We start from the raw sequence: 27,632 nt of genomic DNA, 5'->3' as shown, positions 1-27,632 counted from the left end.
TTTTACACACGATAACTTCTTCACATACGAAAATATTGGCCACTCAGACGAGACATTCGCCCCAGGCTTGCGCATTTTGGACATGAATAATATAGCGTATGCGTGGAGGAGCCAGCTTTCAAAATGGCGGGTAAGCGTAAGCGTCCCGAGAAAGGGTTGTTTAAAACTTTAGAAGACGGCTTAGTTGGTATACAAGGGAAAAGATTCAAACCAAAAAAGAAAATATCAATAAAGAGCAAATTTATATGTGGTTAAATAAAATATTTAAGCAAAGTTAGACTTGAACTAAGTTGCCTGTTATCGCAAGTATCTGTCATCAAAAGGCTATAGCTTCGCGGCCATCTGATAAGCAAATTAATGTCTCACGCAATGAGATGAATGATGAACAGATGGTATCTGGGGACGAAGCTTGCATCGGGTGCTATCCAATTTCGCTAACGCCACGTGCTATCCGATTTCGCTAACGCTATGCGCTATCTCATATCGCTAACGCTAGCTTACGCAGTTTGTACGCTACACCAACGCTATTTGTTTTTACGCTATACTCTCGTTATGTCTCGGGCTACACGAAGTAGTACGGCCGTACTCTCTGCAGAAGACCGGCAGGAGATTATCCGGGAGGTTGTTCAAGCGGTTTTGGAGGCATCCTCTGCAAATGGGTCAGGAAACTCGTCCTCCTCGCCACCTTATTCTTCACAGCCTGCACTGCCAACTTCTTCCACCTCCGCAGTGGTTTCTGCTACGCAGGACGCTACAGGTACGTCTATTTTACCTGTACCTTCATTCGCCAGCACTTTTACCCTACCATCGCAGTCATTGGCTGACACGAGCGCTACGCTAGCTTTCTCAGCATCTGTGCCGAGCTCCGTCTCGTCGGTTTGGGCGCCATCATTGCCATCTATTTCGGCGGTCTTGCATCAGCCTTTTATCGTTGGCCCAGGTTGCTCTCCCGTTCCCGCAAAGCTGGTTACCCAGATCGTCAGTGGCAAGTTCGTCGACATGAGCGATCTCATTTCTCCTAACCTGGTGGAAACGGAAAACGAGCCCCAACTCTTCTTTGATGGTCGCATCGTTTTGACCTCTACGCCCAAGCGCCAGCGGCGAAAGGTAGAGGACATAATGACGTGGGTCGAGGCGTTCAGCATTTACTCGCTCGTGCTGACTTCTTATTTTCCCAATCGCTGGAAAGATCTTTTGCTCTACAAGCTGCTTATTCTGCGAACCTATCGCCAGTTTAGCGGCCGGGCTTGGCTGTCTTACGATAAGGCTTTTCGTGAGCACGCAGCAGCAAGCAAACTCACAGACTGGTCGCACATCAATAGCCAGCTCTACAGTTTCCACACCGCGGGATCTGTCCCACGCGCTCTCAGTGCTACAGCTGCTGAAGGAGCAGAACCCAAGGGCTCATCCAATAGCGACACCATATGCCGTTCTTGGAATCGGGGGCAGTGTTCTTCGCGTTATAGTGGCTGCCGCTTCGCACACAAGTGCTCTTCATGTTCTGGCCGCCATCGCTTGGTAGATTGCCCGAGTGGGACCGACGAGTCTTCGGAGTCCAAACGGAAATCCACGTTTGCCGAGTCGTCGGGGGAACTTCACAGGTCTAAGCGCCGCTAATCCAAGCACGCTAGTACTTTATGTTATACTTATGGTTCTTACAAAAAAACAAAAAAAATGTTCCGTTTAATTTGTTCTTTAGCTTTAGCTATCTTGTATAGCACTCTATAATTTTCGCTCGTAATCTTGTCTAGACAGTTCAAGTGCATTTAGATTGTGTATTGTCAATTGTCTGGAACGTTTCAATGGTCTCGGGACATTTCGTTCCGTCGTTATTTCTTTTCTGCATGCTAGGCTTTATAAGAAACGCAGACAATGTCATTGGTATTTCATTGCATATGATATATATACATATATATATTACAAAAAAAAAAAAAAAAAAACCTTTCGTGCTAGGACTTTTGTGTTATCTCTCTATGCTGTCATACCTTTTAGCGCGTTATATTTACAAAACCTTGATACAATCTTTTCGCGTAACCAGGCCCTTAATAAATTAGCTTTGCTGTCAGTCTGGCCTCTATGATTGGCTGCGGCGTTATTAGGACAATTAAGCCGTCTTCTAGCTGTCTCTGTAGGTCCCTTTGTATGCTATCGCAACAGCATTTCAAGCTTTACGTCGGGACCCTCTTACGCGTTTATTTTGCTAATTTTTCGTTCTTTTCGAGTCCCGCGTTATCGCCAGAGTGGGTCCTCCCCCTCCCATAGCATATACTTTACTCTCGATATATTATGTTTATGTGCATGTAACTTTACCCCGTCTAAGTTCCTATCTAGGGTAATTAGCTTTACTCGTCGTTTATCGCCTCACGTATCTCTTTTTAAGTCGTGTGAGCAGTTCGGAACATCTGCCGGTCACTATTATTTTCACGGTCGTATTGTATCTTCTTTCAGCTATGCTTGACCTCCCGTTGGTATCTGACGTCACGCCCCTTAGTGTAGAGTGGTTTTCCCAAGAGTTGCTATCACACCCAGACCAGATTGAAGTGGCTTATGTTTTAAGTGGGATTCGATATGGTTTCAAAGTTGGATTCCAAAGTCAACTCAGCTCTTTAAGATCGGCCAAGAGTAACAAGGAAACCGCTATCCACAACCCTCAGGTGATTGATTCGTATCTGCAAAACGAGGTCAGGTCGAACAGGGTCGCGGGCCCCTTCTCCGAACCTCCCCTTCCTGACCTGCACGTCAGCAGCTTTGGGGTGATACCTAAGCGTGGCCAGCCTGGAAAATGGAGGCTCATAGTCGACCTTTCATCTCCCAGGGGACTTAGCGTGAACGATGGTATCGACCGCGAGGCTTTTACCCTTCAGTATGTCAGGGTTGATCAAATCATTCGGATGATCTCTAGCCTTGGTACCGGAGCACTGATGGCAAAGTTCGACGTCGAATCGGCCTACCGTAATATTCCGGTTCATCCTTCTGACAGGTACCTTCTCGGTATGAAGTGGCGCGGAAAGTATTACGTTGACTTAGCGTTACCTTTTGGTCTTCGATCAGCCCCGTTTATTTTCAATGCGGTAGCCTCGATGATAGAGTGGATTTTGGTGAACAATTACCAAGTTAGCAATCTCGTTCATTATCTTGATGATTTTATCATGGCGGGCCCTCCTAACACTGACGCCTGCGCAGTTAATCTAGCTAAGTCACGTCAAGTATGCCGCACTCTAGGTGTTCCGCTACATCCCGACAAATGCATAGGCCCTGATACTACCCTGGTTGTTTTAGGCATCGAATTGGACTCAGTGAACCAAATTGCTCGTTTGCCAGCAGATAAGTTATGCAACCTTAAACTGTTGATTGCTACCTGGCGGTCGCGACGCTGGTGTAATAGACATCACCTAGAATCGTTGATTGGCCACCTCCACCACGCAGCGAAGGTGGTGTGGCCTGGTCGCACGTTTATACGGCGCATGATTGACCTGCTAGGCTGTTTCCGCAAGCGAGACCATCCTATACGTCTGAATTGCGAGTTCCATCGCGACTTAGACTGGTGGCACCAGTTCCTCTCTACGTGGCACGGGGTTTCTTTTTGGCTGTATCCTGGTATCCCAGTCGTAGGCGATACCCAGGTGGTATCGGACGCCTCAGGAGCAATTGGTTATGGAGCTTTTCTGGACCAAGCGTGGTTCAACGGTGTCTGGTTGGAGAAGCAGGGTTCTCAATCTATTGCATATAAGGAACTCTTTCCGATCGTTCTAGCCGCGCATGTGTGGGGCCATCGGTGGTCCAAAAAGCATGTCATCTTTCGTTCCGACAACGAGGCTGTGGTGTTCATGCTGAACGGCAGGACTTCTAAAGTCCCCGACCTGATGCGGCTGTTGCGCAGTCTGTTGCTAGCGGCAGCGCGCTTTAACTTTTCCTTTTCGTCGCTCCACATACCCGGCGTCCACAATGCAATCGCTGATGCCTTATCCCGTTTTCGTTGGCAGGAGTTCAGGCGTTTGGCTCCTTCAGCACACCGATCCCCAACTCCAATTCCGCATCAGCTTCTTCTCAACTTGACCAGTCCACTCTAAAGAAACAGTGTCAGGAATTCCTCCTAAATGGCCGGGCTCCCACCACACGTCGCACTTACGCGTCTGCTCAGCGTAAATTTATTGATTTTTGCCATCAGCTTGGCAAAGTTCCTGTCTTACCTGCAGATGAGAGAACTTTATGTCTTTTTGTAACGTTTCTGGCACAGTCGCTTCAGCATCGGTCTATTAAAGTCTACCTGTCAGCGGTTCGGGCCCTTCACATCGAGCAGGGTCACGCAGATCCATTGGTAAATTGTCCGCGGCTGCATCAAGTCTTTCGGGGCATTAAACGTTCCCAAGGGTCCCAGTTTTCACAGCGTCTACCGATTACCGACGCTCTCATGCTCACCATTTTCAAGGCCCTGGATATTGACTCGTTTGACCATGCCATGTTTTGGTCGTCATGTACGCTCGCATACTTTGGTTTCCTGCGATCGGCAGAGTTTACGGTCTCCAGCTTGGCCAGTTTCGACCCCACCATTCACCTGCAGGTCTCGGACTTGTCGTTTGATAATTTGGACCGACCATCGTGCTTACGGGTATGGATCAAAGCATCCAAAACCGATCCTTTCCGCGCAGGGTGCTATGTTCACATTGGTTGTGGCGTCTCCCCACTGTGTGCGGTGACTGCAATGTCCGCTTTTCTGCATAAAAGAGGAAATGCTTCAGGTCCACTATTCTTATTAAAGAATGGCCAACCATTGTCTCGAGAGTTGCTGACGTCGTGGCTGAGGGATATTTTCGCTGGTGCGGGAGTGACTGGTAATTTTTCCAGCCATAGCTTCAGGATTGGAGCCGCCACAGTTGCAGCGCGCAACGGTGTTCCAGATCACATGATCCAAACCCTTGGCAGATGGACTAGTAATGCTTATCAAAGTTATATCCGGACACCTACAGAATCCTTAGCCTCGATCTCGCGCTATCTTTCTCAAGCTTAATTTCCTGGAGTGACCTTAGTTTGGGTTGGTGCTTGGATCATTGTGGTGGGAGGCCCTTCTTCCTGTTCCTCCTCTCCAAGCACCTTGGAGAATCATTTGGAGGTGATAGGGTTGCCATAGTAACCGCTGACCTCCGCCGAGTTCCCGAGGCTCCTCCCACCCAAGCACCAACGCCAAGCTCATCTACGTGTGATGAGTTTAAATGTGGTTAAATAAAATATTTAAGCAAAGTTAGACTTGAACTAAGTTGCCTGTTATCGCAAGTATCTGTCATCAAAAGGCTATAGCTTCGCGGCCATCTGATAAGCAAATTAATGTCTCACGCAATGAGATGAATGATGAACAGATGGTATCTGGGGACGAAGCTTGCATCGGGTGCTATCCAATTTCGCTAACGCCACGTGCTATCCGATTTCGCTAACGCTATGCGCTATCTCATATCGCTAACGCTAGCTTACGCAGTTTGTACGCTACACCAACGCTATTTGTTTTCCCACCCACCCTCCACTAAGGTAAGTATAGGTAAGTATTCCACTGCCAAGTCAGTGTGACGGTGCTAGGTGGAAGGTGATAGGGTTGCCATAGTAACCGCTGACCTCCGCCGAGTTCCCGAGGCTCCTCCCACCCAAGCACCAACGCCAAGCTCATCTACGTGTGATGAGTTTAATCGATCGAAGTACGTACGATATTTAAATCTTTTGGGTCAAACTCATTTGAATTCGAAGACAACTAGCTTTGTTTGTTTTGAACATCGGTATAAGTCTAGAATTGAGTATGACTCCAGGAACATTGCATTTCTGGCATACATTCTCTATCAGGATCTTTAAGACAGAATTTTTTCTAATAATAGTCTTGCTATCCACCTCTTTGATTCCGTCAGCTTCTTGTTCTGCCGATTTATACATTTCATAAAGAAATTTAGTACAACAAAACAAAGAATTAAGTTGAAAACTCTTTAAAATTGTTCCACAAAAGGCACTATAACTTTTAATTTCAAGACTGAAGATTAAATTTCCTTCATGTAATTTTTTAAAGTAGAGCTAATTGAACTTTATCAAGGTCTGAAATGAAGAATAATACTGTCGCGGCTATATTATTCCCGACATTTCTCGCATTGTTTTCTTTGTATTTTTCGTTTTGTATGGCTCGGCTTCGGCACAAAACAAGGCCAGCGCAATCACATGCATAACACAGTTAATCATAAGCGAGGGCAAGCCCGGAATCGCAAACATCATCTGTTTTCGAGTGCTTATTTACAGAGACTTTTTTATTCAAAATGTTTCGAATTTGGTGCAAAAACGATAATAAGATGCCAGACCTCCTAGATCCACTCGTACATTTAGGAAAATGCATGTTTTGAATAATTTATAGCCGCTTAAAGTGATGGCCGTGCGGACTAACGAGTCACGTTTGTGGTCAAGCTCTGTATCTCACCTTGAATTTTCGAACTCGGATTTACATTGCCTTTTTTTCAGCTTTCAGGAATATTTTAACATTTGTAGTTAGAATAGTAGCTAAAGAACTTAAATTCGGTCGTACATTTGAAGAAACTTAGTTACAACATTGTCAAAATTTCATTTTCACTCAAAGTTTTTCCATTTTTACGAAGATTTTGGGTCAAAATTTAGGGGACTGGGGACGAAAATCAAAAATAACAAGCAAATGTCACCCAATATTTTGCCATGGGCAGCAACTGGTTCTAACTCTTCATGATAAACAAAGTAAGCGTCCAAAGGACTTTCCATCATTTAAAAAGGTATCGAAGATTTGAAAAAGAATATTTAGGTTGATTCGCTACACGATAACGCGCTTAAAACATCAAATAAACTTCAGGTGATTTAATAAGAAATGTATGGTCAAAAGGATGCCAACATAACGTGAATTGAATGGGTTGAAAGTATGACGTCACAGAGTAAAACCGCTGTACATAAATCATCATCATCATCAGGTTTTCCCTCTCGGCCCGTCCTTGGACTTAGGGCACAACTGCTCCAGGAAACATCTTCTGAGCAGATGTTTGAACTTGGTTTTGTCCATCATCATTTTTCTGGCTGGCATTGGATCTATCTGGAGGAGATCCTCAACTCGCTTCCAAACTCTTGAGTTGGTCCTTTTATTAAATAGGGCCTGAGGCCAAACAGGAGGTGAGGACCTTCATGCGCGTACATAAGTGAATTTCTCTGTCAAAAAACTATTTGGCCGCGAGATAAAATATTAATGGTGGACGAAAATAAAGCGCGTAAAATTTTGGCACTTTTCTTTCGAATATCAAAAAGATATTCCATTGAGTTATTATCAAAGTTCTTGTTCGAATAGAAGAGTTTTAATTAATTTTGGAGCGATTTTCGTCCTAGTGCCACTTTAAGAATGCTGCATAATTCCAAATGGCGTATCGTTCGTGAACTTAGCGTTATCAAGCTATTTATTTAGTCAACAACATGACGTAGAGCTACACGAGGTTCAATCCCTAACATTCTACTGCGCATGTGCTAATGGTAAATTAGTGATTACATTTCCCCGAATAACAAGGGCAAATTTGTAAAAGTCCCGAGGGCGCAGCAAATTTTATTCGAGCAAAAATTAATTTGCATGAAATGAAAATATGGTTTATAAGTAATACCATGGCACGAGGGAAATTAGTGATTAAATTTCCCCGAATAACGAAGGAAAATTTGTGGAATAAAACCGGCAACAACTTGTTTTTAGAACCAAATTGTACACATGATTAAACTTGTCAAATAATTGGACAGAAGAAACACCATTAAGACCACTGTGTCCGGCTGTAAAAAAATGTCTGTATACAAAAACCTCCCTTTCCATCTCATCCGCAGATTATCCTCATCTTAAGTCTTGGCAATGGTACCACGCCCTTACACGACGGTATTGTACCTTAGACTTGAAACTATGTTTTTGATGTTCCATCAAATGTTTTCCTAACCGAAGGTAACCATACCGTAATGTAAAATTGGAGGTCTTTCTTTTGTAGTTCAATCGAAGTAACTTGCCCACGAAATTTACCAAAAACAGAACATGATAGAATTAATCAATTGGCCTGTTGGTCTAGTGGTATGATTCTCGCTTTGGGTGCGAGAGGTCCCGGGTTCAATTCACGGACGGGCCCTTTCTTTTAGACGATTTTTCAATCCCCCGTTAAAATTATATTTTCATTGTCATTCCCTCCCCTACTCTTTTGCAACCAAAATTGTTCCATCATGCTTCCCCGTCAGACAATAGAATGATTTAGCACAAAGACGCAAACGTTGAAAGACCGCAGCAGTTTTTTTCAGTGAAATTAAGATATTGTCCCTCAAGCAACTACACATTATCTATTTTAAAGAGTACTACAAGGATTGTGAGGTTATTGTCTTTTATTTTCAAAGGAAAGTAAACAATAGAAGCAATTTATACTCTATTAGATATATTCTAGCTATAACTTCTTGAGGTTGTGAAACCATAGTAACTGAGTGTATACCTACTACTCTTCCCAGTAGACCGAGGTAGTTGTGATTTTTTAATCGCCTTCGTAGCGTCTGTTATGTTATCCAGAAGTACATTTCAAATAGACCACGTGATGCCAATGTTGTACCACGAGGACAAGTTTTTTTACACCACGTGATTAAAACTTGACTGAATTTGATCACGTGGTGTAAAAAACTTGTCCTCGTGGTACAACATTGGCATCACGTGGTCGATTTGAAATGTACTTGCGGATAACGTAACATACGCTACGAAGGCGATTTAAAAAGTCACAAGAAGAAACACCATTAAGACCACTGTGTCCGGCTGTAAAAAAATGTCTGTATACAAAAACCTCCCTTTCCATCTCATCCGCAGATTATCCTCATCTTAAGTCTTGGCAATGGTACCACGCCCTTACACGACGGTATTGTACCTTAGACTTGAAACTATGTTTTTGATGTTCCATCAAATGTTTTCCTAACCGAAGGTAACCATACCGTAATGTAAAATTGGAGGTCTTTCTTTTGTAGTTCAATCGAAGTAACTTGCCCACGAAATTTACCAAAAACAGAACATGATAGAATTAATCAATTGGCCTGTTGGTCTAGTGGTATGATTCTCGCTTTGGGTGCGAGAGGTCCCGGGTTCAATTCCCGGACGTGCCCTTTCCAATTTTGACAAAAAGTTTTGTTAAAAACCTCTTGGTACCCTGCCCTGCAAGTGCATGAATCTAGGATCGATGTCTAGGCCTAGGGACTATCTTTTTTAATGTCTCCTAGAAACTTTGTTTTAACAGAAGGAAACCTATGCGTAATGTAAACATGTAGGTTCTAGTAGTTAGCAGAAGATATAGACTAGATCCTAAAATTTGTCATCAATGGGCCAGTTGGTCTAGTGGTAATAAGAAGCACGGGTGGCGTAGCGGTGTGAGAGCTCGTCTCTCATCATTGCGACCCGAGTTAGGTTTGGTGTTGCATATGAGTAGAGTTGTTTGTTGGTTCTCTCCTGTGCTTCAAGGGTTTTCCGGGTTCTCCGGTTGTCCTCCCTCCGCAAAAATCAACTCCTAAATTCTAATTCGATCATGGAATGAGGGCCACAGGTTTGTTAACCACTGGCTATTTTATATTACGAAACGAGAGGTACTGTGCTCAGTTACCGGAAGTGCCCTTTCCTATTCACTTAAAAACCTCTTGGTACGCCGGATAGGATACCTAGGCTTGGGACTATCTTTTTTGATGTGTGTCCTCGATATTTGAATGTAACCAAAGGTAGCCATAATAAAATGTAAAAATGCAGGTCTTAGGAGTTAACTTTCAACTAGCATGCAGAAGAAATGCAGTACTAGTAATTGCATCCATCATTAGGCCCGTTGGTCTAGTGTTATGAATCTTGCTTTGGAGGTGAGAGTTCTCGGGTTCATCTCCCGAAAGGACCCTTTCCTTTTTGATGCTTCTTTTAAGTAAAAACCTCTTGGTACTCCTTGGTACAGTTGCATGAAATTAGGATGTTTCAGCCTTGGGACTATCTTTTTTGAGGTCTTTTTTGAGGATAATTTGTTCTAATCGGAAGTAATCTTTTCTTAATGTAAACATGTAAAAATGTAAAAATGTAGGTTCTAGATAAATTGAAGCTGTAACAGCAAGAAGATGTGCGAGAGATCCTAAAACATTTCATCAATCGGCCCGTTGGTCTAGTGGTATGATTCTCGCTTAGGGTGCGAGAGGTCCCGGGTTCAATTCCCGGACGGGCCCTTCATTTTTTGATGATTCTTTTCACTTAAAAACTTCTTGGAATCACGCAATAGTCCCCTCCACAGTTCCCTGCGCCGTCTTGAAAGGTAGCCGTGCCTTTGCATCGAAGCGAGACGAACGGTGAGCTTGCAATGATAGAGACATGCGAATAATTTTCTAAGGTGTTAAAAAAGGTCTCTAACATTGCAAGCTCACCGTTCGTCTCGCTTCGATGGAAAGGCACGGCTACCTTTCAAGATGGAGCAGGGAACTGTGAAGGAGACTATTGATTGGTTGCAAGCACTCCCAAAAAGACAAAAACATGGCGGCCATTGTGGAGCCGTTAACAATGAATGCTAATGAGGAATCGTTTGTTAGATGGCACCAATATGGCCACGATCTCGTAACGTTCAATCTAAGAATTACATCGGCTTGGCAGTATCTTTTTTGACGTCTCCTCGAAATTTTGTTCTAGGACTTACCAACATTTATAAACACGAGGGTATCAGCACTCGAATGAAGTAACAGAAGGAACCGGGTACAAACAATCAATTCATCAAAAGCGGTCCGTTGGTCTAGTGGTATGATATTCGCTTCGGGTGCGAGAGTTCCCGGGTTCAATTCCCGGACGGACCCAACCATTTTTGAGGATTTTCATCGCGAGTTGCATCCCGGCCAGTGAAAATTGTCAACAACAAAGGCACTCTTCATTAGGTATTGTAAGTTTTGTAGTTCATTTTGCTTCCATTATATGAGAGCAACAGTCAAATTATGATCAGTTGTGATAGAGAAGGGTATATCAAAAGACGTCAATATTCAGTCCCTATAGATTGTAACATTAACTATAATTTTGATATTTTGGAGCCTCGTGCCAGCATTACTACTCTTCCCAGTAGACCGAGGTAATTGTGACTTTTTAAATCGCCTTCGTAGCGTATGTTACGTTATCCGCAAGTACATTTCAAATCGACCACGTGATGACGTGATGTGGGATTGAAAAATCGTCTAAAAGAAAGGGCCCGTCCGGGAATTGAACCCGGGACCTCTCGCACCCTAAGCGAGAATCATACCACTAGACCAACGGGCCGATTTTACTGACAGAATAGCCTCGCATTTTCAGACAAAACTTTGATCGCAATCTGAACTTTTTTCAAAATCCAACAATCTGATTTATAGCCCTACCTGCATGCAAATGTAAATCCATTCTTTCTCCTTGCTGCTGTCTTTAACGACGATTTTATTTGACTTACACTGAGTAAAGAAACGTAAAAGAACAAAAAATATGAACTTCCCTTGTTAGGTGTTCTATTCATTGGGAATAAAATTCTTTAGTGTTTTTTAGTAGTGTAAGGAAGGGAATTAAATTTTGTGTTAATTTTTTTTTTCTTCATAAAAATGAGAGAAAATTGGGTAGCATGGGTGGCTTACGCTGCTAAAACGTCGTCATTCGCCACTGTGATTTTTACGGTACGGGTCACTGGTTCGAGCCCTGTGGTCACCATGAGTTTGTTTGATGTGTTGTTCTCTCCCATGCTACGAGGATTTTCTCCGGGTTTCTCCGGTTTCCTCCCTCCGTAAAAATAAACATGTGTCTGCATGTGAGTTGAGCGTTGTGTGCATGCAAAATTGAATGTAGTGGTAGTGTGTGTGAGTGAAAAGCTTCCCATATCAGTGGCGAAAACGCTAAAATGACAAGACACTTAAATAAAATATTTTTAAAATTTCTATTGCTTACATTTTGCTTCGAGCTCGTCTGCTAGCTCCCTCCATAGTACTCTCGCCATATTCTTTCTTTGAGGTCCACATGTGACGCTGATGGCATTGAACGCATACTTAATCCTTTCCATTTGGGATGGCAGCGCGAAGCATTTACGGCTACGCCGAAGAATTCGGCCCCGACATTGGAAATGTTGTTGGTCTTCGTTCAGTTGGGTTTTGCTGCTCAAGCCAAAAGGTTGGTCAAACACTGACAACCTTGCGCTGTCCGTTGCAAAGAATTATTTTCAGAACTTTTGATTTACGAGATGAAAATCCCACACGAGACAGGAAATTACTTCTGGTTAAATCCGGCAATGCATTTTTACAACCGTGTAAATCTACGCAATTAATAGAATAGATTTTGCATACCTATGGAAAACTAAAGACTGTGACTGTGACGCTGCAAAGTGAACCAAAATATTTCTTGATTCAGTTCTCTTTACCGTGGGCCAGTGTAATTTGATTAATTTTCCAGTGGATCCGACGGGTCCACCAGGTAGCGCAACAGACACTTCATTCTGCGTTCCGGTGGCGGTCTCGGTCTCTCATCAATTTTTCAACATAACACAGGTATCCCAATCGAGAGGGCCGAACAAGATGTCGGCATTTTATAATATACAGAATTTAAAGGGTTTGTATACTACCGGAACAAGCAGAACCACCCTTTCCACTCTTTGCACACAAGTTTAAGGGGCCATATCATATAAAGCTAGGAAAATACAGAGTTAAAAACTTTGGGAACCCTGTGACTAGTTAAGCGAAGAGGGGTAGTTGAATGTCGGCAACCGGATATCGCCGGTACGGGTGGAATAGGAAAATTCCTGTAGCAATCTGTTCGTTCAGCTCGCTAATTTTCAAGATGGGATTCCTGTGATTAGCGCTAAGCGAAGAGGGTAAGTCGAATGTCGGCAAAAGTATCCGCCGGTAGGGGTCGAAAAGGAAAATTCCTGTAGGAATCTTTTGGCGTTCATCTCGCGAATTTTACATACGTTTATTTTACGTATGTGAATATTTGCAACCTATTCCCGGTTTACGGCTGGAAACTAAGACTTGTTGGGTAGAATATGGCCTTTTCTGTTAGTTGGTTTAAGGTATAAATTTACGTTTGAAAATTAGTATTTAGAGTTCAGAATTTCGCCTTTTCTTGTTTATTAATAAGGGAATTTATTTCATGTTTTAGGCTCGTGCAAACGCCCGCACCAACACCCAACATTGGTGGCAGTTGCTGGATAGTGTTGGTAATTGTGTTCAAACGGTCCCAACAAGTCCCAACATGTTGGGCATTATCTGCTATTTTGCTTGAACTCATCATGATTGCCTTTGTAAAACGAGTAAAAAAGCGAAAATGCATAGAGGTATATTCACATAGATAAGGTATAGTAAGTACTCGATCTTTGTCGAAAATATAAATCCTTAATGGAACAACACAAAATACGCCCCTCAGACTACTGTAAATTATTAGGCGCCAACTTTATAAAAACATCCAAGTTCTAGACCAATCTTCCATTAGGAAAATATATCTTCAAAAACAAACCTTTTTTCCCGTTATCATCAACTGATCTTTATCCGTTGCAAACGGAACTTGGATGAACTGGAAATACCTATGCCACAAATTCTGGCGGGGGAAGAAAATTGTTTCTTTGAAGGAAACCACACATTTCTAGGCTCGGCGAAGCAGAGACCTGACGACACACATAGCCTACTTGCATAAACATACAGGCTAATATTTCATTAGATCAATTGTGGTTTGTCTGGCGGTCTTCTAATTGAGGGAAATTAAGTCTTCATTAAAAAAATCTACCAGTTTTGGCTGTAATCACATAGTGGGGCAATCACAAACAGAACCCTGAGATCCATGCTAGGTGAAAGCCCAAGATCGAATTAGGATTTAGAAGTTGATTTTTGCGGAGTGAGGAAAACCGGAGAACCCGGAGAAAAACCCTCGAAGCACAGGAGAGAACCAACAAACAACTCTACTCACATACGAAACCGAGCACGGCGGGGATCGAACTCGGGTCACATTAGTGAGAGGCGGCGCAATAGCAGTGAACGCCACACTTTGTTCTGCACTTACAAGTAAGTTTCGTTTAATTTTTCTATAAAGTTTACGCGTTCAGTCCTCGAAAACATTTTGATATTTCGTGTTTGTAGAAAAAAAAATTGCAGGTTCAGCCACTTACAGCTCGGTTCTTTCATTTTCTGAAAAGTTAAACAACAACCGACCACTTCGCATTCTCAAAAAAAAAAAAAAAAAAAAAAAAAAAAAAAAGAAATGCTGTTTCTCCGATCCATTGAGAGCTAAAAGAAAAGGGAGGTATGATTCAATGCGTACGGCTTATGATAAGTTGTCTATTTATATTTTTCATCAGAGCAAGACAACTCATAATTCTTGAGACCTCGATCACGCAGCATCATTTGCAGATAAAGGGTGAGGCAATCCACAAATATTGCATCTTAAGCTTGCTTTACTTTGCTTTTGCTTTGCTTTGCTTTGCTTTGCTTTGCTTTGCTTTGCTTTGCTTTGCTTTGCTTTGCTTTGCTTTGCTTTGCTTTGCTTTGCTTTGCTTTGCTTTGCTTTGCTTTGCTTTGCTTTGCTTTGCTTTGCTTTGCTTTGCTTTGCTTTGCTTTGCTTTGCTTTGCTTTGCTTTGCTTTGCTTTGCTTTGCTTTGCTTTGCCCATCACATCATATCATATCAAATCACTGAAAATTAGACCTCTCTACTTTTGGACGTTATAGGTATTTGAACATGGATTCCAGACTCATCGCTGTCTTTCTTTTGTGTGCCATCCTTGTCGTCTCCGCTACCTCCAGCCGTGATGAACTGTCACGGGATGATTTCGAGAGAGATGAGGAATACGGAGAAGAACGGCCTTATTTCAAACGAGGTATCAAATTGCCATTGTTCAGGCATAATGTAAACTATATAATGTTTTGTAAGGCCGTCGTTTGTGTCAAATCACTCACCTTAGGAACCTCTTCACACCCACCCGATCTCCAAGTAACTTGACATTATCAGCTTAAGATATTTTCTTTGTTTATTTGCAGTATGTAAAGACAGGTTTCCTGCCGGTACTTGCAAACATGTGGTAAAAAACAGGAACTGTAGATCGCAAAAATACGCAATGAACTGTGCTAAATCATGTCGTAAATGCTAAACAAATACCACTGACGAACAAATAAGGAAGCCGATAAAACAATAAAAGTAGATCTAATAAAGCAATTGTCGTCAATCTATCGAGTTTGTTCTTTTCTTTCGTAAAATTAGTCTGACTATATACAACCAAAGAAAGCATAATATCCAGTTATGTATATCTTAGTTTAAATTGTGAATTAAAAATCGATGGCAAACTTTAAACAAACGATATAATCAACGGTAGTTTCACCAGGTGTTATTTTGCTACTCTTACTAAATTAAGCTTTTCATATTTTCTTGAAACTTTTCTTAAAATTTTCTTGTGGATCTAGTAATTATCAGATTTATAACGCGAAAACAAAGATTAATATTTTCATAGGAGCTACTGAGTATTTAGGGTAGAAGAGAATATTGATTACGAGAGGCGTTTTGATGGGTTTAGGCAAGCGGCACTCGTTTATGAGCAATTATTTTTACTGGATGCCTGCCGGCCAGGCATAACGATCATTATCATAGATTTCTACAAGAAGACTACACCTTAGTTTTTTGGGGGCACTTTTTATTATTTACAAGAATCATATAATATTTAGATCTTATTAACCGAGCGGGAGGTCTGTACGGGATAATCTTGATCGAGGTCGGAATGTACAGACCGAGCGCAGTGAGGTCTGTACCCGACCGAGGTGAAGATTATCCCGTACAGACTGACCAAGCTCGGTTGATAAGAGTTTTATTATATGACCAATTTTCATTTAAAAGGACAAAATGTTTTCGCCGTAAGATTAATATGCGATCAGACCGGTTAATACCGGAGAATTTAGACCAGTCCGCGATGCGATCTATCCAATCAGATTACTCGATTTGCTATAGTGTTCAGGCTCTAAGATTCACGGTCATATAATAATTTAGGGTAAATACTGGTATAAACGAATAAGTAACACATTATACCAATGAATAATAATATTGATGTGTATGTCTGGTTGTCGAAATAGTAAAAACTTGGCTGTTAAAACGATAAAACAATAGCCGAGAACAATGAATTTGAAGCTAAACAAAATCCTGAAATACAAAAACCCTAACCCAGAATACAATACATCCTGCAATACCAAGAAAGCCACCCAAAACATTCGACTCAACAACCAGAAAAAGAATCCGATCCCAAGGGTTTTTTGAGTTATATACCTAAATCCAAAATGGCTTACGGCTTGTTGAAAACGATCGAGGTAACCAGGGCCAAATTTACAAATTTGATTACAGTATTTTCTTATAATTTGATGCTGCAAAATTGTGGTGTTCCTAAACGTAAGAAGAAAAGAAAGACAGAACAAGTGAGCAAGTGTATACTTTGCAGTGACACCATATTATTTCTTTGCATTTGGCCCTGGATGCCTCATTTTTATGTAACACACTCGGCCGTGCGCCATTTTGGACTTAGGTGTTTAGAGTTATATTTATACAGATAAGGTATAGTAAGTACTCGATCTTTCGAAAATATAAATCCTTAATGGAACAACACAATATACGCCCCTCAGACTACTGTAAATTATTAGGCGCCAACTTTATAAAAACATCCAAGTTCTAGACCAATCTTCCATTAGGAAAATATATCTTCAAAAATAAACCTCTTTTCCCGTTGTCATCATCTGATCTTTATCCGTTGCAAACGGAACATGTATGAACTGGAGATACCTATGCCACCAATCCTGGGGAAGAAAATGAAGTAAAGTTTACCATTTCACACGAAGCTTAGGTGTATTTTAGTGGTGTCCACAATAACAATAGTTGTGAAAATAAAGCACCAGACTAGACTTTTTAATACCAGAAATTCAACCGACTTCGTGTGTGGCAGAGATACAAGGGATTAGCCGATATGGTCTGGGGGCCGGCTGGTCTCTCCCCTGATGCTTCAGCTAGAACATTTTCTTGCGTAATTCGTACAACCAAGGGCAGAAGGATTTAATCGCCTTCAGGTCCGAAGTCCATACGCCGCCTCAGCTCTGCGGGTGTCTCGGGGGTATGGCAAAGTGGAATCGTTATGGATTGGTTCGGGCCCCATCGTATATTAAATGTATATATCCATATATATTTTTGAAATGCATGTCATTATCGATTTGTCAATGATATATTTTTGAAGTGACCAATCTCCATCGCTACCGGTTGAAAGGACAAAGCTTATCTCAAAAATGAATTGTCCTTCTAGATGGTACTCAGCTTCGTAATAATAGCGGTTGAAAGGACAAAGCTACCCTTGACAAACGATTTGTCCTTCTAAACGTTATGAAAGGACAAAAGTACTCTTACAAATGAATTGCAATTGCCTTCTAGGTGGCGCTAACCTACGTTATCATACCTGTTGAAAGGACAAACCTACACTCGCAATTGAATTGTCCTTCTAGATGGCGCTAACCTACGTTATCCACTCGACGAAGTGATGGATTTGGTCATCATATGTCCGCTTGGCAAATGTTGGGCAAATATGGTGCTCTATATTTGCCCATACATTTGCCTATGCAGGCAAAGGTCGGGGTAAATTTCTAATAAATTTGCCATTGCTTTGCCATATATCTGAACACATGGGTAAATATGTTATATATTTGCCCTTAGTTTAGACGCATTTACCCAGTGGGGATATATGATAACCGTTTTTGCCCTATATTTGCCATATTGTCAAATGAAGGGCACATATGAAATCAACTTTGCACTAGGCTTTGCCCCATATTTACCTGGGGAGCAAATACAATACCCCAAACTGAGTATATCCGATGTGAGGTTTCCGTTTCAATTTATTGCAATCAAAACTTTTCAAAACAAATCAATAATTTTTCAACTGAATTATGATGGATGTTGGCTTGTTTTTACGATTTACGAGGGGGGAGTGCATGCAGGTCCATCTCAGTCATATGTGTCAATTTTTTCTCCTAACGCATGACATCAATGTTGCGACCACATTAATTCAATCATTGTTTTGCTTTGATGTCATGAAAGTGAGGTTATATGCGTTGATACACACAGGAAAAAACGCGGACGATGTATTTTTAATATGCGTAAGTCGTACATGCGTTTTTTCCAGTGACAATAAGAAAACTCATTAACCCATTAACCTCAGCTGCATTTCAAACCGCTAACATCTGTAATATTATTTGAAGCATCAATTTTGTTTAGTCTAAACATATGAATTCATCTTTTTTATTGGCAATATATGCAATTTCATTCATAATTATTTTAATTCATCTAATTTTAAACTCATCAAAGAATTCATTCAATTTTCATTTTGACTATCTAGTTACTGATGCACAGTTCAAACAGTTTATTTTTGATAGCTTTGAATATTTTTCCTGGATGATACTTTGTAAAGGACAAACAATTAATACTCTTTCTTTGTCAATAACATTGTAAGCAGCAACAAACTGGCTGTGTATCCTTTGTATGGGAATGAATGTAGAGGGCCCTTCCATTTCAAACAAGTTTCTGCACCAAATTTCATGTGGTTTGCCAATCCTGTGTCTTTCTGGATGTCGCTGATACCATCGAACCTTTGCCATACACAATGATTCCTGCTTGCCATCAATTATAATGGTTTGTTTAAGAAAGAAATCGACAACACCGGGGCGCAAGTCAAATGAATCGGTCTCAATACTGCCACTATATTGGCCACACCAACAACTTGCAAGAATGAAGCAAGAACGTTCCAGTCTAGAGTCAGAGGACCCTAGCTTTGTCCCCGAATATCCAATGGTACTAATTCTCTCAAACGTATCGGTAACACATTCAATGACCGAGTGTTGAGGTAAAATTGTTTCATAAGCTTTAAAGAGATATTCTGTATAGTCATCATCAAGAACATCAATGGATCGAGGTGAAAAACATGAGTATGCATTCATATTGCTCCACTCTAAGCAACGTAGTACTTGACCAACTGAAAGATTAAGTGTTGATGGTATTGATGGGATGCTTTCGCCAAGTGTTCCTACTTGTTGTGCCTCCTGAAGAAGTTGAAATACTGGTTGGAAAGTTTCTCGAAATCTCTCTGGTAAAGGGATATCTCTTAGTTCATGCTTTTGGAGAAATTTTCTCATGATTTGTATTTCAACAGATCTATTGTTAGTTCGAAACGCTCCTAAAATCCCATTGAAACGTTCGAAGCTGAAAAGCCAAAATGAATATACAGGCCCGTAATCTAAAATACATTGTTTGAGATGCAGGTGTAGATGCATGTTTGGCGTAACACGTTCCTTTCCATATCTTTTTTCAAACGATTTACAAAATTCCACTAGGTAATCATGTCCTTCTTGTAGCTCTTCAGTTGTAATAAGTGGAGAGCAAAGGTGAAAGCAGGACAATACGAATAACCTCCACAGCTCCAAATCATCTGTTGGAACGATATTCCAAATGCAGAATACAGAATACAAGAGAGTCCATGTTTTCCACTGATCAGCAGTAAATCCTCCAAACGATGTTGATATCTTTTTCGGGAGACGCCCAATAAATGATGGTGCTTTGACGTCATCTACCTTTTCCTGGATTTTATTCAAATTTTCTTTAGAAATAATTGGCGTTTCAGCATTTAGCCATACATTTTTCATTAAATGTTTTGCTGTCCCTAAAAACAAATTGTGCATAGGATCAACAACATGGTAACGAGTACAATCGAAGTAAGGCAACTGTAAGAGTTCAGAATATCTTGTTCCAGTGGAAGTTTCAATTTGGTTTCGTTCATCAGCGGTTGTTGCATTGAGTATTTTCTGAGCCTCTCTTCGGTGCTCTTCATTTGTCCTTGGTGTATCGTCATCTTCGAAACCTGAAAAATCCATGCTACTAAAATCTCCGAGAAAAAATCTTGTGCACTTTGAGCACCCTCGGTGAGCAGTACATCCTAAGAAACCGCAAACTTTTCTTAGTGCAGGAATGTCACAAGCAATACAAAGGAGGGCAGCTCGAAAACATCTTGCTGTTCTACTCCCATGAGGCCGAACTTGGATGCCTTCGTGCCACAATAAGTTCAATTCGGCTACAAGTGGTTGTAAGTACGTATTGATATTCAATTTGGGCTCGTGTGGACCAGGTATTACCCCAACTATTATTACGTTTTCCTCTTTGTACCTTTCTTTTCTCGGAAGATTTAGGAGGACCATATATATGACTCCAACGCTATAGACACTGTGCTTAAAAGGCTGAAACCAGTCAACATTCAGCATAAAAGCATAATTATTAGGCTGGGCAAGGAAAGGAGTGCCGTTAAAATATTGCCAATCTTTCCACACTTGGCCATCGTAAATATCAACTAAAATATCGTCCGGTACATTCCGATTTCTCCAAATCTCACATTTTTGTACAAAGTCTGGTCGCTTAATAAAGTGAGTTAGAGTGTCTCTGATGCTTTTATAACAATAAACTTTATGTGGGTACAATTTCGTCTGTCCATTTTTCAAACGAATTTCCTTAAGCAATTCCGCTCCACAAGGTGTGCGGCGAAACAATTGACGGTGATTCGGAAAAGCAATGTGAGAACATGGTTTAGCAATGACACGCCCGAATCTTGTTGTTATGCAGTCTTGAAAACGGTATAGGGTGTCGCATTTCGGACAAACAACATACTTTGAATGCTTATCTTTAAAAGAAAGATAATTTTTCAAGAGTTTGAAGGAGCTCGGGAAAACCAATACTGCGGTTGGGAAAATGATTGGCGAAAGCTCACACAAAACCTGAAAAATCGCTTTAAAAAAGGCGAGGAGAATATCAATGCCTCGGTCTGGTACAGAAAAGTATGCAGACCAAAAGCACACAAACAAGGCAATCCAGTTAATAAGGGTCACTCGGGAACTTGCTTCGACGGCAACGCTTATTTCTGCACTAGATTGTTCAAAATCTCTTTCTACGTCTTCGATATCAATATCCCAAGTTTCAACCAATCTCCTTCTTTCATTTCCTCTTATCTCTTCATGGTCAGATTCACTGTCCAACTTGTCATCCCAAAACACTTGATCTTCTTCCTCAAAGTCATTTATTCCGTCTCCTTTAAACATAAGCAAATACGATGTATTTTATTCATTCGGCATTGCATAACTGCAACATAGTATAAGATAAAGTCTGAAACCATTATAATACTAGGAAAAAAAAATGTCAGTAAAAAAAAACCTCATGGGCTAAGGGACCGGTCATTATTTAAGTTGGGGGGGGGGGGGGGGGGAGAAAAAATTGGGGGGGGGGGGGGGGCCTGAAATTTTTGCTAGTGAAAGTCTTGAAATTTAAAAATGACTTTTAGGGAAAATTTTTAAATTTTTTACTACAATCCATGGGGGGTTTTCGATAAACTTGGATGCCTTCAAAGGGGGGGCCTTGAAATTTTTTTGCGTCACTGACAATTTCTCCTCCACCCCACCCCCCCCCCCCCCCCACCTCCAACTTAAATAATGACCGGTCCCTAAATGTATAATTTTGACCCAAATTTTGCTCTGAAAATAAATGATTTCCATTGAAAATAAAATATAAATTTCTAAGTCAGCAAAACAACAATTTATAATTCGTGAAAGAAAAATGATAAATCGAAAATAAAAAACCCAAGAGACATATTAAATAAATTACTTATAATTGTATTTCTCTAACTTGACAAACATGTTTTGCCGGATACCATGCTATCTCAGGATGACCACAGTCATGAATTGATTTGGAGACAAAAATGTACAGCAATATCCATTTGAACATAGTAAATTCTTTTTAGCGTTTTAAATGAGTTATCTCTAGCTATGATTTTATAAACTCTTTGAATGAACCTTTCTGAATGAACACTGAGGTTTTAATGGCTACCATAAGCCGATTACTTAATGATGCACCCTTCTTAAAAGTAACGGTGAAAACGAGGCTAAGATAGAAATAGAAAAGAATCATTTGTACCTCTAACTTAATCTCGCTTCAATAACACTAATGCTTGGTAGTAAATCCAATAGGGGAGCTAGATCATGTGCAAATCAGCCGCTTGTTAAAGATTCAGTCTTTTATCTATGCAGTTTGACTTTAACATTTAAAGATTATATAATCTAATCATCAAATAAACGTATAACATCAATACCTTTTTGTGAGGTAGCTGGTAAGAATTCGTCACTTGATGGTTGGTTTGTATTTGGCACATCAGAGGAGTCTTGATCAGTTTGGTCCAAAACGTTTATCTCGCTGTAGTCATTAGAAGAAGTGTCGTTCTGGCCGTCAATCTCGTGAGTGAAAATACTATCATTTGAGTCTTCGTCGTCATTCCGCTGTAATTGCCATTGATTTGTTAAAGGATCATAAAATTCTTCTTTGTGACGGCAAAATACTCTGTAATGTAAATCTTCGTTACAATGAAAGCAATGATAACGCTTTGACATCGCAGAAGACATTTTGTTTTCCAGAACTATATAATTAAAAAGACGGTGGGTATCATTGGGACAATTACTCAAAATCCAAGCATTTTGAATGGCTAACAGCCATATTCCAGCGTAATAAAGTTCCACGTCCATCAACCACATGCCACTGGACAAAAGCACGCCGGATCTTTATTACCGCGCCCTTTTCCTTAGAGCTGTCACTGTTGGCGGCAGATAATGGTACGATGGTTTTAGAGCTAGAAGCTAATCAAGTTTATTGCAATGATATTTCGTGAATCTAGGCTTTAGAAAAAAATTCATAACTTTATAAAATGGAGCAAATAGCTTTAAGATAATAGATATATTACTTAACATGAATCCTGGATACAACTTCAGCATTTTTATAAGACAGTTATTCCTTTTTTTATTATTAGACTTCATTATATGAACGTACATGTCATCACAAGTCACGTGATACGCCGTGATAGATAGGGGGTAGATCTGTTCGGTGGATGTGCTTATTCGTTCATTCGCCTTTTGGTCACAAACAGGTAACAAACTCTGTCGGTCATCTAGTTTCCCGCACATTCTATATCTTTGCTTATAAATTGCGTTCATTCGTCGCGATCAAAAAATGGGAAGAACATCTACACCTTTACCAGGACGCCCAATGCCAATCCATTCTGTTACTGCAACTACCAGTACAAGCAGTACGAGTAGACATACTGAAAATGGCGCCAATTCTCAAAGGCTTAATATACTTATTCCCTCTGTCCCTGGTGGTAACGAGGATGTGCTAAGAGAACACAGAAATCGCCTATTGCAAGCAACAAGCGAGAATGAGAACGTTGACCCCGACAGCGAAAAAGAAGAAATTTCTTCAAATTTCGAAACGATTGTAAAACAGTTTAAAGAACTGCAAGAACAAAACCGCCAAATACTAGCGGCCTTAAAAGAAAGCCAGCAGGACAAAGACAACAGCAAGACCAAGATTACTGTCTCAAAGGCTGTTGCAGTAAGTAAAGTGGCAATATTTAAAAAAGCAAGCTATTTTTATTGATAATTTTACTGGGAATTCTTGGCGCGAAGAGTAGTTGGTATAATTATGCAGCGGTATAATTTATGCAATGCTAAAATTGGCGGGAAACCCGCCATGGTAGTGGTTAATGCTACCAAACTTTACTATTGATTTCCAATAACAAGACACTGAATGATAATGATAATTTCCTTTTTTGTAAAGGAATTGATTTGATTTCGATTTTTTCCCCAATATTATACAATCACAGCCATAAAAATAATGAAAACATTATTACTATGTCTAAGAATAACTTAAGGTACATCTTATGATTTTAATGAATTATATTATGTTTGAAATAAAATAACATGGAAAAAAAAAAAAAAAAAAAAAAAAAAAAAAAAAACGAAACAAAACAAAGCAAAAACAAATGGATGCTAAAGGAGTAATTGTCGGCCAAAAGCAGCAGGTAGGGGGACTCGCGATCGATGCCAAAGATATACGGGTTTAACTCGCGGATTTACGAAGACGGGTACAGCAGATTTATCGCAAACGGGGGTAAAAAATATCTTATAAATATACGATGCACGAATGTAAGAAGTTCGCCAATGACTTTTGCATAATTTGTCTAAGACCTAAAGTTATCATACCTAAGCCAGAACCCTTTTGGTGTTGTGGTAAAAAAATGCAAATAGAAGACGACACGTCAGCGCAGTGTTACGAATGTGGTAAGAATATTCGTAATGCCGTACCAAATGCTACCAGAGAGCAATATTACGCCAATGGAGGTCGTAAGAAAACGCCATATAAGAGAATAAAATACTTCAGGGACTGGATGAGTCATATCCAAGGTTTACATCCGATATATTTAAGCGACGAAGTAAAGAAGAAAATCATAGACCATTTAGAAGAGCCAACCCCACAAAGTCTACGGAAAACGTTGAAAAAATTAAAGCTAGGGAAATATTACAAAGCTATTCCCTATCTTTTGTCTGAAATTACCGGTAAGTCTATTCCTGAGGTTTCTGATATGACAAAAGCCGAGTGGATGTTTTGTCGGCTGAATAAGGATATTCCTTATTACCCTGACGTAATTTACGAAATATTTTACAAAATAGACCCCAACCACCCCCTATTAGGATGGATTCCGAGAAAATAAAAATGCAAAACTGGCGTTTATTTTGCCAGAAACCCCACTGGGGAATGCATCGCGCAGAACACCAAGCTATCCCCAGTGGGGTTTTTTGCATTTTGGGCTTACGGGGCTTATTTCATCCCGCGCCAGAGGCCCTCTAGTACATACACATATATCTTTCTTACGACCCACCAGAGGGTGAACTCCGGACAGCGTCCCGAGACACCCCCTGACTTTTCCAACTTTTCCTCAACAAACACCCCATCGCGGGGTTGAATCGCACTTTCTACCCCTCCCCCCACGGTTGCTGTGAGTGGGGGAGGCTTTTTTTTCACTCACAGCAACCGGTCCAAATGCGTCTACAGCGAGGCTCGAACTCGGGACTTTAGGCCTCCCCAGCTCCAAAGTCCCACGATCACGAGCGAACGCCAGACACATCTGGACGCTTATGTATGTGAAAATTATTATATTTAATCTGCATATTTTCTAGACTGACGTTCGATATGTAAATAGAATCCCGTCACGATATTTACTGAGCAAGCTTTCTTTGAAGCTCTTCTTTTGCCTCCTGGTAGATCTTTTTGCGAGATTCCTCGGAAAGATCTTTTACGACTGTTTTTTTATTCCTTATGTCCGACTTTAATTTCTCGTATTTGTCTTCTTCGGCCAGAATAAGCGAGAATTCTACGTCGTCTATCTTTCTGTCACGCAAAGCCTTTGAGACAAGATCGGTAATTGTATTTACTTTAGCCCTTGACAGAGCTATTGTCGTGTCATGCTTGGATATTTTGCTTGACAACTGTTTCATAATACCCGTAGCAACAGCAGAAATAATACCACAGGCTGCCCCAACGCCGGCCAAAGGAACTCCAACAATTATTCCCGGCCCAGTAAGCGAAGTAGCAACGCCGGAGCCCGTTAACACGACAGATATGGATCCTGAAGTTATCGCAATCTTATGTAGCGTACTCCGGGCTCTGACGTACTTTTTTCGGACTTTTTCGTAGTGTTTTGCCTGCCCTTCCAAGTAAGCCAAGATTAAGTTCGCTTTATTCAGACGAAAGTTTTCGGCGTTTAGTTCGTTAGGTGTAGTATAGGGAACATCTGGGTACAACTTAGGTGCTGATGGTATAACATCCATTATATATACTAATGTACGACGCTTTTGGGAATGATATTGAGGAGCAGCCACATCACGACAACCGGGATTACTGGAACTGGAGGGCCTTTAGGAAGATGTTTCCGCATGCAGACCCTAGTAAGTTCGAAAGAAGACCCGATGGGATTTACTATAACGGCTCTAGGATGTACAGCAATGAGGATTTGAAACCTACGCTGGTCGATCAGATAGACAATCAACTGAAGAATTCTGGTTATATCGAACATAAGCCCTTGCATGTCGAACCTAAACCTAGTTGGTCAAAGGAATTATTGCTGGGTACCAGTACTTATCCGATACCCGCAGTTTCATTTGATAAACACCCAAGCTTGGACCTAACGCTGAACATGCGGATCTCTAACAACCATTCCTTTCCGTTAAAGGTGCGAGATATCTTCAAAAACGTTCCCATTGTTCATACCACCGCTAAGGAATCTCATGAATGGTTAAGTGGTCCTAACATGCGTTATTGGCCGCAGCAACTAAACTTTGCGGTTTGGTGTGCCACCAGCGGCTGCGGTGTAAGTGCGAAGTTGATGAAGAATTCGATATTTATGTTTCATTTTCACTTCACGGTTAGAAGAATACTGCATGAAATGGGTGTTATTGCGCTGCCGGGAGATGCCACGTTTTATCCAAGAGATAATAAATACAGCGTGCCGGCTTATGACAGACTCTGTAAGGAGTTTGGCGTTGTAGGGAAGGATTTCCGATGCACTGCCGGCGCTAACAATGGCTTGGGGCATATTTGGGCTTATTGGGGGATTGGTGGACACGAGCTAAGCGATAAGGAAGTTCATGCGTTGAATCTACGATGGAACACTGGGTATCACAAAGAAACTCACGACAGTAGCACCTTCTTTGAACCAAATGCTAAGACCACTAAGGAAGTTAGAGACGGGCCTCTGTTTAAAGACGAGGGTGGTAAGTATGCCGGGGCTAATGCATTGATTATTAAGATTACCAACGACGAGCAAGCAAAGCAATATTTTAATTTCATACCCCTAGAAGGTAAAGGACTAACTAAGGCCGGCCTTGCCCGTTTGAACCGCAGCATAGAAGCTTACGTGTATTCTATCCTTGGAGCTCAGGTAAACACCCGATCTAGCATAGTGGGGAATACCGGCGCCGCAGAAGAGACGCGAGCCGAAGCCTTGATCTTATTCGAAAGTTCAATTTTGGAGGGTGACATTAGTAAAAGCGTACAGCGTTACCAACTAGCCATACAAAATTCTAAGGCGAGGTTGGACTACGCAGTAGCCCCGGGTTGTTGGTTAATGCCCAGTAATTTATCTATAAATACTGGCTCTGTAGTAGGATACAACGACAAACTTCAACGAGCTACTAAGGATATGAAGTTTGGGGCGAATGACGTGAACTCTGACACTCTTAGGAACATTCCTCACTTCGTGGAGAAGCCAAAAAAGGTACACGAAACGAAGCTACCCGTAGTTAAGGAACCATCAAAGAAGGTCCTGCCTACGATACCTGAGGAATATGACCATAACTTACTAAAAGCCGGTCTAATAGTCGCAAGCATTGGTTTGAGCTATTATATATGGCGATGAACAACCCCTACGTAGCTGGAGTAGATTGTGTCTATACGACTTACACAGGTGAGAAAAAATATACCCAAGCAGCTTGGGTCGATGTCACTGGGATGTCTGTGGATTTGAACTACTCGGGAAAGAAGTTAATCCTTTGTAGTATTTGCATTGGCGCGAGCAGCCACGCCAACGTGGGCTTCAGGTTTTTGGATGCGAACGGTATACTGCAACCCATACGCGCGAAGACGAACAACAGGGCGGCCACACATTTTTCAGTAGAGCCGCCAACGGCGAGCGTCGAGAATCTTTCCGTTTGGACTTTTCACATGGTTGCCGACTGCCACGGG

At 41.2% G+C, this 27,632-nt stretch overlaps 2 protein-coding genes and 5 non-coding genes across 7 annotated transcripts; 6 read left to right on the top strand and 1 right to left on the bottom strand.

Annotated features, from left to right (window-relative positions):
* The first annotated feature begins 268 nt into the window (after positions 1–268).
* Positions 269–5,242, top strand: LOC148907159 (uncharacterized). Its single transcript, XM_089036342.1, has 2 exons — positions 269–757; positions 3,984–5,242. The coding sequence occupies exons 1-2, from the start codon at positions 469–471 to the stop codon at positions 5,006–5,008; spliced, it is 1,314 nt and encodes a 437-aa protein (XP_088892468.1). The 5' UTR covers positions 269–468; the 3' UTR covers positions 5,009–5,242.
* A 2,815-nt stretch (positions 5,243–8,057) lies between these two features.
* Positions 8,058–8,129, top strand: Trnap-ugg (transfer RNA proline (anticodon UGG)). The gene has a single exon. It is a non-coding gene; the product is annotated as a tRNA-Pro (tRNA).
* A 931-nt stretch (positions 8,130–9,060) lies between these two features.
* On the top strand, positions 9,061–9,132 carry Trnap-ugg (transfer RNA proline (anticodon UGG)). Its single transcript has one exon. It is a non-coding gene; the product is annotated as a tRNA-Pro (tRNA).
* Positions 9,133–10,146: 1,014 nt separating this feature from the next.
* Positions 10,147–10,218, top strand: Trnap-agg (transfer RNA proline (anticodon AGG)). The gene has a single exon. It is a non-coding gene; the product is annotated as a tRNA-Pro (tRNA).
* Positions 10,219–10,761: 543 nt separating this feature from the next.
* Positions 10,762–10,833, top strand: Trnap-cgg (transfer RNA proline (anticodon CGG)). The gene has a single exon. It is a non-coding gene; the product is annotated as a tRNA-Pro (tRNA).
* Positions 10,834–11,212: 379 nt separating this feature from the next.
* Positions 11,213–11,284, bottom strand: Trnap-agg (transfer RNA proline (anticodon AGG)). The gene has a single exon. It is a non-coding gene; the product is annotated as a tRNA-Pro (tRNA).
* Positions 11,285–13,794: 2,510 nt separating this feature from the next.
* On the top strand, positions 13,795–15,190 carry LOC116292456 (U-actitoxin-Oulsp2-like). The gene is made up of 4 exons (XM_089036356.1): positions 13,795–14,031; positions 14,325–14,383; positions 14,693–14,841; positions 15,002–15,190. The coding sequence occupies exons 3-4, from the start codon at positions 14,703–14,705 to the stop codon at positions 15,109–15,111; spliced, it is 249 nt and encodes an 82-aa protein (XP_088892482.1). The 5' UTR covers positions 13,795–14,031; positions 14,325–14,383; positions 14,693–14,702; the 3' UTR covers positions 15,112–15,190.
* The last annotated feature ends 12,442 nt before the right edge of the window (positions 15,191–27,632 follow it).

This window comes from Actinia tenebrosa, unplaced genomic scaffold (assembly GCF_029948245.1).
Source record: "Actinia tenebrosa isolate PJP-AT-01 unplaced genomic scaffold, QUT_ActTen_1.0 PGA_scaffold4__44_contigs__length_22323623, whole genome shotgun sequence".
Taxonomy (NCBI): domain Eukaryota; kingdom Metazoa; phylum Cnidaria; class Anthozoa; order Actiniaria; family Actiniidae; genus Actinia; species Actinia tenebrosa.
The sequence above is the reverse complement of the archived record's forward strand: the minus strand, read 5'-3'. Positions and strand labels throughout refer to the sequence as shown.

Excerpts from the sequence above, each read along its gene's own strand:
- LOC116292456 (XM_089036356.1), top strand. The coding sequence starts at position 14,703 with ATGGATTCCAGACTCATCGCTGTCTTTCTTTTGTGTGCCATCCTTGTC. Across the intron at positions 14,842-15,001 it reads ACGGCCTTATTTCAAACGAG|TATGTAAAGACAGGTTTCCT; the intron begins GTATCAAATTGC and ends GTTTATTTGCAG.
- LOC148907159 (XM_089036342.1), top strand. The coding sequence starts at position 469 with ATGCGCTATCTCATATCGCTAACGCTAGCTTACGCAGTTTGTACGCTA. Across the intron at positions 758-3,983 it reads TGCTACGCAGGACGCTACAG|GAGTTCAGGCGTTTGGCTCC; the intron begins GTACGTCTATTT and ends TTTCGTTGGCAG.